Genomic DNA, 9378 nt, shown 5'->3' with positions numbered 1-9378 from the left:
ACTTTGCCTATCATATGGATGGCACAAGCGTGCTCACTGTCGCATGTCGCTCCCACACAACACCGTCCAGAGCCTCACCGACGACATGAGCAGCGATGCATCGCTCCCAGCTCCCCACGGCGTAGGGTGCGTGACCCTGTCACCACCACAAGTGGCCCGGCATTTGGCAGGGGGATCGAGGGAGGAGGGGGTCTGCATGGCATCCTTCCCAGAAAGCCTGCGGCTCGGGGCTGTGTGCTACCACGCACTGAGGTGTGTGCCGCTGCAAGGGCCTTTAAACCGAAAACAAAGAAGCAGAAAAAGAGACGGTGGCGTGAAGGAAAAAAGCAAAAAGCACGCAACGCCCAGCTCAGCAATGGCACAACGTCAGATAAACGCGGCGTCACGTGCATGTGCACTTGAAAATCGGCCACTGTGCTGGTCACCTTCAATGCCGCAGCGATGCTTTCAGCGACGGGTCGCCCTTCATTTTCTGCCCCCCCCCCATCCCCTCTAGGGTCTTTTTTTTCTGCGTGGAGATGTGGCCAAAGCGGCACAGAGAGCCCGCGCACCGGTTGCCTGCCAAACGAATGCAAGCACACACGCACGCACTCACGGAGGGTGCCCGAAGAGAAATCAGAACAATAGAAGCAAAAGAAAAAAAATGCCCCGAGCGGCAAGGACTCACCAACTGGCAACTGAAAAGGAAGGACGATAAGAGGTAGGGAGGGGAATGAGATCAGCGGCCAACACAAACACATGAAACAGAGTACGAGTGCATACAAGTAGGCAACAAGATATCCAGAGACCAACAAGGCACGATGGCGAAGAAGAGAAGGGAGGGCTGCAGCACAAAGTGGAGCACCCAAAAATCTACGGCGAAGAGGAGGAGGAGGGGGAAGACCATCCGCGTCGGAAACGCGATAAAAAGGGCACATTATTCTGAAACACCCGTCACCTGATGAGACCGGTGAAGGGCGAAGGGGCGCAGCTCTACGCTGCTCTCCACAGCTGCAACGGCATCGCCGTTTTCCGTGCGCATAGACGGGGGCGCAGGGCACGAGTACATGACTCGAAAAACGGCGCAAAGGAGGGAAAAGGACAATGTAAGAAGTTGTCCTCCACCATGGTTCGGCGATGGGCACCCCAGACGAATACACCTTCGCAAAGCATGGAAAGGAACACGAGTAGACAATAAAGAAGTGAAAGGACAGCACAAGGGCATGCTCTCGTGCTCCGTAGCCCGAGTACATCTTTTCGAACCAGTGTGTGTGCCGACATACAGACGCGTAGCCGTGGATATACGGCACCTATTATTCCTTTCTGGTAGCATGCAAGGGCACGCAAGACAAGCAGACCGGGAGGCGAAGCCTCTCTAACAACAACAAAGGTGGACACACCAGAGAGAGAGACAAAAGACGCGACGTAATGCTGAAAAACAGGGGAGAAGAACGGAAGAGCCAACGATAAAAGCGAAGATCGACGCGCCGAAATCCGTACCGCCTGTGAGGCCATTTTTTTTCTGTTTTCGGTTATGTTCGCTCCCGAAAAAGGTCACAACAGAACGCGAAACAACACAAAAAGAGATACTCAATGAAACGATGAAGTTGTGAAATAGGAGGAGGGCAGTGGGCAGCATCCACTCAGGTGTCGAAGCATGAAGAGGGTGGCCCAAGCCAGCGCCACGGACAACCAACGGCAGAATCACAAGGAAGGAAACGACAAATAGTGAGGAAAGAATGAACTGCAACGTACGAACGCCAAAATCCGGAAAAAAAAAAGCTTGTGCGGCTGTCACACGCTGCACAAACGAAACTCTTAGGCACATACGCAAAGGCACTTTACGGTGTGCTTTTAGTGCATGTCACACCGACGAACAACGCGAGTGCCACATTAAATTTTAGAAAACGGCAATGCGGCAAGGGAGGCAAAGGAAAGGATAGGAAGGTGGAGTTATGGCGTTCATCAGCAGTTAGTCCAAAAAAAAAGAAAAGAAGCAAGCGAGCTGCACACGCACCAAAAAAGAGAGCACAGAGAGAGACACACACGCACACGCTCAGCCATCCATTGTACAGAGAGCGAGCAGGGGCAAAATAACTGTGCCCGAAAAAAGCCGAGGAAAACGAAAAACTAACAAAACACAGGGGAAAAAAAGAAAGTGAACTATAACCAAAGACAAAAACGCTCGATTTTTACAGAGTGTCCAGTCGAGCGCAGAGCAAAGAGGGAAGAGGTGGGGGGGGGGGAAGGTGCAGAAGCCGAATTTGTGAATCAGCAGATCTTCCTTTTTTTTTGATTATGATACTCACCTGGACACCCTGAGTGCGTGCATGTATACCGCTTCTTCCTTTTTTTTCTGCCCCCCCCCTCACCCACTCTTCCGTTGTACCCACTCGCTGGCTCGGTTCGCGATCAACCACAAATAGTCGTGAGGCTAGCCGTGTTGATGCACACGCGTCATGCGAAGGAAGAAAAAGACAGAGAACGTGCATTGTGAGCATAGAGGTAAATAGCAGGTCCATAGGTGAGCACGGGAGTCGTTGGCGATGCCGAGAAGACCTGCTATCTTCTTTATATGTGTGAGGAGGGCGAAGGGTACATGTGACCGGGCAGTCTTCCTCCACCAACTGACTGCGCAGGCGGCTGGAAAATGTGTCCACCACCATCTCCTCCGCATCTGAGGCCCCTCCTCCAGGAATGTGGTCGCCATCTCATACTCCGACGCGGGCAAGCACTGGCACGCACGCACTCCCATGCGCTGGCTCCCCGGGGTGCGGTAACAGTAGTTGAGAACGACAACGTCAACGGAGTCCGAACGAAGGCGTCGCTCTTCCTCAGAATCTGCACCTTCGCCTCAAGTGGGGCTGGGGAAGAGGGCAGAGAGGGGTGGAGCGAGGTGCGCGAAGCGATCCGGGTACCAGGAAAAGCTCGCCCTGAGCAAAGGCACGATATGAGCAGTAACGATCCCATGCTCCTCCTGCACGCGTGCGGTCACACGGCGTCTGCCTTCCTTCTCATGTTGCTCTCTCGTTTCCTCGCCGCTTACTCCTCCATATTGCCAATCTCCTTGATGCGCTCAAAAAGGGCAACAAATCGGTTCTTCGTCTTCACATCATCTGTCACGGTGAAGTGCCTGTCGCGCAAGTTGCGGAGGTTGAGACTCTTGCACACGCTGGTGCAGCGGTGTCGCAGCGCAAACTTTTGGATGCCGCGGGCGCCAAAGTTGCCAATGTCCAGGCTCTGGCCATCGTACGAGTGCACCTCCAGGTCCGTCAAGTCGTTCCTCACTCCCTGCATGTCGCAGACGAGCAAGCCACCCTCACTCCTCTCCAGGGAATAGTGCGAGAGCGCCTCCACCGCCTCGAAGACCATGGTGCGCTCGCGGGCGGCGGGCGGACTGAGACGGCATTCATTTGTGGGGTAGGCTTCGCCCATGTTGCCGTTGTACTTCGTGAAGCGACCAAGCAGCCTCTGCTCGACGCAGAACACCACCCGCTCCGTGTCCTCGGTGCGATAGGAGAAAAAGCCCGTGCGCTGCGCGAGCAGTTCTGGGGGCAAGTCCGCACGGTCCAATGCGATGACGGCGCCGTCCAGCACATTCAGGAGCAAGTGGCCATCTTCGTTCCTCTCCTTGTTGAAGTCCTTTGCGAAGAGCGAGGACAGCTTCTGCACCATCACACTCGTAAAGTAGTCCTTCTCCACGACATTCTTGATCGTGCGGCGGTACATCTTCGCCACCATCACGGATTCCGCGCAGGCATCGGGGTCTACGTCTGTGATCTCAAAACACACACGCATGCCACCCTGGCCGATGCCACGCTCCGGGTTGACGATGCGCACAAAGATGCGCTTGGAAGTCCACGTAAGGTCGTCGATGTTAAGGTCGTAGCGCGTTGCGGGAATGATGTACTTCGTATCGATTCCCTTCGACTGGAGGCGCATCAGCTCCCGCTGCGTCAGCGTGCGGCGCTGCGCTGCAGTCCCCTTCGCGCTTGCAGCGCTCGCCTTACAGCCTCTCTTCACCCACGGGCGGAGCATTGTTTCCTCCGAGTTCGGTGGGGTCGGTCGCACAAAAGAGGCGTCGGCGGCTGTCGCCGTCGATGCAGTGGCAGAAGAGCTCGCGCGCGCCCTCTCCGACTGACTGGCAGCCGCGTCAGACGCTGCCGGCAGCATTCGGTCCGACATCCTGCGTGATGGTGGCGCAAGCTCGAGCATCTCGTCGGAATCCATCTTGTGCTCCTGCATATGCCTGATGTACCGCATCAACGGACTCGAAGAAATGTCGTACAGCTTCAACTGCCGTGGCAGAGGCTCCATCCCCAGAAACTTGCACACCTCGTTGCACGTGTGCTTCCGCACCCATGCATCGATGCCAGCCTGACCGTCGTTGAGCGTCTCGAAACCGCAACCGCTGGAGGTGTTGATATTTGGGTGCATGAGGAGACCGTCCTGACACTTGAACTGGCACACCAACAAATGATTGCCAGACTTGTGCAGCGTGAAGTGCGAGAAGGCGTCGACAACGTTGCGCAACGCGAGGTCGTCGAAGCCTTCAGCGTCCTTCGACACACCTTCGGCATTCGGTAAACACCGCGGAGAGAAGGGCTGAAACTCCGCCTCAGCAACGAACATCACGTCGCCGGAGTCTGCCGTGGTGCGAGCAAAGAAGTCGGAGTCGTGCATCGCTGCTTTGATGTAGTCCGGGATGTTGGCCTGTGGCACACGCACCGCATAGGCAGCGTAGAAATCGAGGTCTCGCGCAAACACGTTGTTCGCGCAATACTCGCGGAAGACCTGGCCCAGGGTCACGCACACACAGTATGCGTCGCCGAAGTGGTAGTAGTCCGCATCCCGCGCTTCAGGCCGCAGAAGGAATCGCGCACGCATCGGCACCGGACGCCCGCCCTCACGCACCTCCTCGATGGCGAAGAAAGCATACGTGCCGTCCACGGTATCCGGCACCGCCGACGCGGCTACGGTAAGCCGCATCGGGACCTCCATCCACTTGGCGCAAGTAGGCAGGAAGACGTACTTCACGGCATCGCAGGTCACCTTGCGCGAGACAGACGAAATTGGCATCGGCTGAAGGGCGGCCATTGTGGGCGTGAAATCAGAGCTCTCCGAGACGGTGTCGACGGTCGAATCCTTTTTGTAGTCGCACAAGATCTGCGCCGCGTCCATATGCACTATCACTCGCATTTGACGAACGCTCCGCAGGTAATCGGTATAGTGATTCTCCTCCATGTCGAGTGGGTTGACACAGGCGGCAGCCTTTTTGACGCGCTCACCGTCGTTGTTGAAGTTGGAGATGCCGAGGGCGCGGCAGGTGTCACCGCACCGATGCCGCTTGACCCAGTCCTCCATAGCGCTCCTCCCTGCATCGCCCATGGTGAACCGCTCACTGTCAGTCGTGTGAAACAGAGGATCTAGCAGATACCCATTGCTGCGCACGAACCCGTGCGCCACCATACACGCGCGGCTCCTGACGTAGGTGAAGTGCGAGAAGCCGTCTGCGATGTCGCGGTAGATGTCGCGCGACCACATCGCGTCGCCGCGACTGTAACACTTGCCCTCGTCCACTTCACAAGATGCAAAGGAGATGCCGAGAGCCTCGCACGCGACTGTGTTTGGCTCCATGAAGAACATTACCTGCCTCGTGTCCTGGGTGCGGTACGAAAAGAAGCCCTTACGCGCGGTGCGAACGGCCGGGTCGAGAACGGAGTCCATGTCGAGGCGGACCACGACGCGATTGGTGAGAAGTGGAAGGTGGAACTTCACGTAGTGGGAACGCGCGGCCGTGCACGTGTATTCGCGTGCGAACTCCTCGCACAACGCCTGTGCCTGCCCAAGGCTGTAGTAATCGGTCTCTGAGACGAGATCGATGTTGTGGCGGTACACCTTGGCAAGCATCGGTGTCGCCGGCTTCACGGGGTCCAGCAACTCCATGGCGAAGGTGGCGAAATATTTATCCTGATGGATGCCGCGGTTGTGGTGCAGGACGCGAACTGTGATGGGGTGAGCCAACCAGCGCCTGGTGCGGTTATTGAAGACGTACTTGTGCCCTCGCACAATCACCGGTGCGGCATCGCCGACGCTGCTTGACCGCACATAGCGGGCCAGCGCGATGGCAGGAATACGAGTCTGTGACGACGGCACAGCGAAACCGTCACCGCCCTTCGTGGACGACGACTCGTCGTTAGTGCGTAGGCTGCTCGTCGGGCCGCGTGTATCGGGCACCCAAACCATCGAAGTGGCGTCGTTGCAAAAACCGACCTGGTCAATATCAACGTACATATGCTGGCGCGAAACGCGGACGGAGTCGGCGCGGTCGCGCGACGGCCTGGTGGCGGAGGCCGTCGCGTTCGAGTTTGTCTTGCTTCGTGCATCAGAAGGTTTTATCAAGTCGTGATTTACCACAGAGAAGCTGCCGTTCGCACTGTTCGGGGCCTCAAGGGACTCCTTCTCCATGGTATTAGCGGTACGTGACGGAGACAAAGGCCGGGAGCGTGATTATCTTCAAAGGTGCAAGCGAGGGAGCTGCACCGGCAGTGCCCAAGCCCGAACAGACCACGGAATGACTTGTGTGGGTATGTATGCGCGTGTGGAGGTGGAAGGGGGGCTCTAGGAGTGCAAACCTGCGCGTGTGTAAGCAAGCGTCTGCAGAAGTGGGGAGAGGAGACGTATATGTGAAGCGGGCAAGACAACAAGAGAGGAAAAATAAAGTGCTAAGTTGGTAAGAGCAAAAGTGAGCTACAGCACTCTCAAGACAGACTCACGAGGGCCACAGATACTTCCCCAAAATAGGCACAGACCAGAAACGGAGAACCAAAGAATGCGTCAATGAATAGTGGCAGGCTTGCGCCATTCTTCTCTTTTTGTGTTGTTGTTCGAGGGAGAGGAATGGTGGAGTGAAGCACCACACGCTAACGTGAGCACGGCTCAGTTCAACTAAAAGCAGAATCAAAGAGGGAGAGAGAAGGTAGTTGGGCAGGTACGGTTGGGCTCAAGCAAAGAGAAGCACAGTAAATATGCGCATGCAAAACCTCACACAAGAAACAGGCAAGCGGTCAGCTGCACAAACCCACGCGGACACAAGAAACAAAAAGGGATGTGAAAAGAATGGACAGCAGCTCTACTTTGTTGATGCTGTTCCCGCTCGTGTGGCGTAAGCTCAGGAAAGCTGCGAACGTGCCTGTGCGTTGGCGTACCCGTGTGCCTTTGTCTCTCTGTGCGCGTTTACGTTAGTCTGCCCTTGCCGCTTTCTTCCCTGTGCGCACGGCAGGAAGAGACGCAGATGCGCGGCTGGACAAAAAAATCGACCGCGGCACGCCTTTGTCCCCGACGTCCCTTTCCTGTATTTTTTCCCCCGTTTCCCTTTGCCTTGTCTGCGCATACAAGAAAAGACAGACAGCCACAAAGAGAGAGCTCGAGAACACGCAGGGGTGCACCCAGTGCAAGAGAGTGAGGGTCGCATGCCTCACGCACAGACCGCACGAGCAAGACAAGCCGAGGAAAGGCAAAGAGCCCATGCAAAACATGGTAGTCGAATGGGAAGACGATAAAGTGACGCAGGGGTGGGGATGAAGAGGGGCAAAAACGTTTACAGGAGAAGTGCGAAAGAGAGAAAACAGAAAAGGACGCGAGTAAAGAGGCGGTGAAGAGCATGAAGGTTGGAAAAGTGCAAAGACCAACCATTGACATCCGTTGAGACGCAGAGCGGCAGAGGCGTTCAGCACGCGCTCACGCACTCATCGCCCGGACATGGCCAACCGGCGGCGGACAACGGACACTGACAAGTGTTGCAGAAAACGTCGCAGCAACATCGTCACCACTCCAAGACCCCGTCCCTTCCTCCCGTCTTTCCTCCCTCCAGACTCCTCTGCAGCTTTCCGAGCGAGTAAAGCCAGTGGCGTCACCTCGAGGAGGTCGGCTGCCGAAACTCCTCCTAGCCTGCCACCTTCCTGGCATGCCTACGTCTGCGGGGGGAGGGGGGGGGGCAACACATCGACTGCACCCCACTGAAATCGTTTTGTTTCCCAGCGACTATGTAAGCCGGCCACCCTGCATTTTATGTTGCCTCGGGTGCGATTGGTGAAATCATTCGCAACAGCTGAAGCGAGGCGAATCAGAATCGCTCCCAAGCCCCGCCCCCTCTTTCGCTCCGCTATACGATCGCTGCTTCCAACACCGACACCAAGACACCACACACAGCCACAAGTTCCACAAGCAGCAAAAGGCGAAACGAGAAAAAAGGAAACACCACCCTCTTCAGCATTTTTCTTCAGAGCGTCTTGCGTTGTCTACATCGCTGAAAAAGGGAAGCCGAAGCAGCCCGGCAACGAGCCCGTCCATGCAGTAGATTCGCCTTCCCGCCAATATAGACTTCACCACAGTCTGTTAAACGCCACTTTCCTCTTGTATCCTCGCCTGTTTGATGAGAGAGTGTATCTCTCTTCATGAATCGATACGCATTTGCGTGCGGCTCGTGTGTCGCCCCCGTGTGCTGCAACGTTACAGGCACAGACGAGAAAGAGAGGGGAGTTGCTCTGCACAAATCAACACTGTGCGAGCCTCCACGGTGTCCTTCTTTCTTGGCTGTATTCCCGCGGCGCTTCTGTCTGCGCCGCGCCCTTCGCTGACTTTTTTGATGGCCTGCTTGCCTTCTTTCCACCGCGTGCTTTGCCGACAGTTTGTATAGCGCAGGCGGCGGAGGTTGGGCACAAAAAAAAACGTCCTTTAGACAAAAATGCATCCCCGCCCCCCTCCAAACACACACAGTCCTCGAGGAGTGGAGACAGCAACTCATGCACGGCTGTGTAAACTTGAAGGCGGAAGGCCTTTGGTCACGTGGGATGAAGAGAGGGAAGGCGCATAGCAGATAATAGAAGCCAGAATCAACAACAAAACAACAAGCCGTCGCATCATCGACGAAATCGCGTGCAAAGTCGCAAAGTCGCGACAAATAAAATCACAAAAAAAATCTTAAAGGAGGAACCTCGAACATGCTTCGTAGCACCATCGAACTCGGGACACATTTCCCTCAAGCGCACCGAAATCACCCAAGCCATGTGTAAGGAAAGCAAAAGCATGCGCATCAAAGAAGAAAAAAAAATGAGACGGAAGCGGAGATTCAGATATCAAAAGATTCCACATTGCGATTTAGGGCCTAAGTCAACAGAATATACGCACACCCAGCCACAGCTCCACCACCGCTGCCGCACCGCCGCGGCATCCAGGCCCTCTGGGACGCGCCCGCCCAGCCCCTGTCATCGAATCAGGCCACGCGTCTAACCAGCTCTCCCCGTCCTGCCCCTCTCGGTCCCTCCGCCGGCGGCGTGCTGCCCGATCCGCGCCAGACGCAGACGCGGGTGGCCTGCACGCCTTCACCCAAAGCACGCC

General features: G+C 56.1%; 1 protein-coding gene across 1 annotated transcript; it reads right to left on the bottom strand.

Moving 5' to 3' along the window:
* Window positions 1-3021: 3021 nt before the first annotated feature.
* LDBPK_364770 (related to elongation factor-2 kinase efk-1b isoform-like protein) lies at window positions 3022-6447 on the bottom strand (the record flags this gene model as incomplete). Its single annotated transcript, XM_003865543.1, has 1 exon — window positions 3022-6447. The coding sequence occupies one exon, from the start codon at window positions 6445-6447 to the stop codon at window positions 3022-3024; it is 3426 nt and encodes a 1141-aa protein (XP_003865591.1).
* Between the last annotated feature and the right edge of the window lie 2931 nt (window positions 6448-9378).

This window comes from Leishmania donovani, chromosome 36 (genome assembly GCF_000227135.1).
Source record: "Leishmania donovani BPK282A1 complete genome, chromosome 36".
Lineage (NCBI taxonomy): Eukaryota > Euglenozoa > Kinetoplastea > Trypanosomatida > Trypanosomatidae > Leishmania > Leishmania donovani.
Note: the sequence above shows the minus strand (reverse complement) of the source record. Positions and strands in the feature narration are given on the sequence as shown.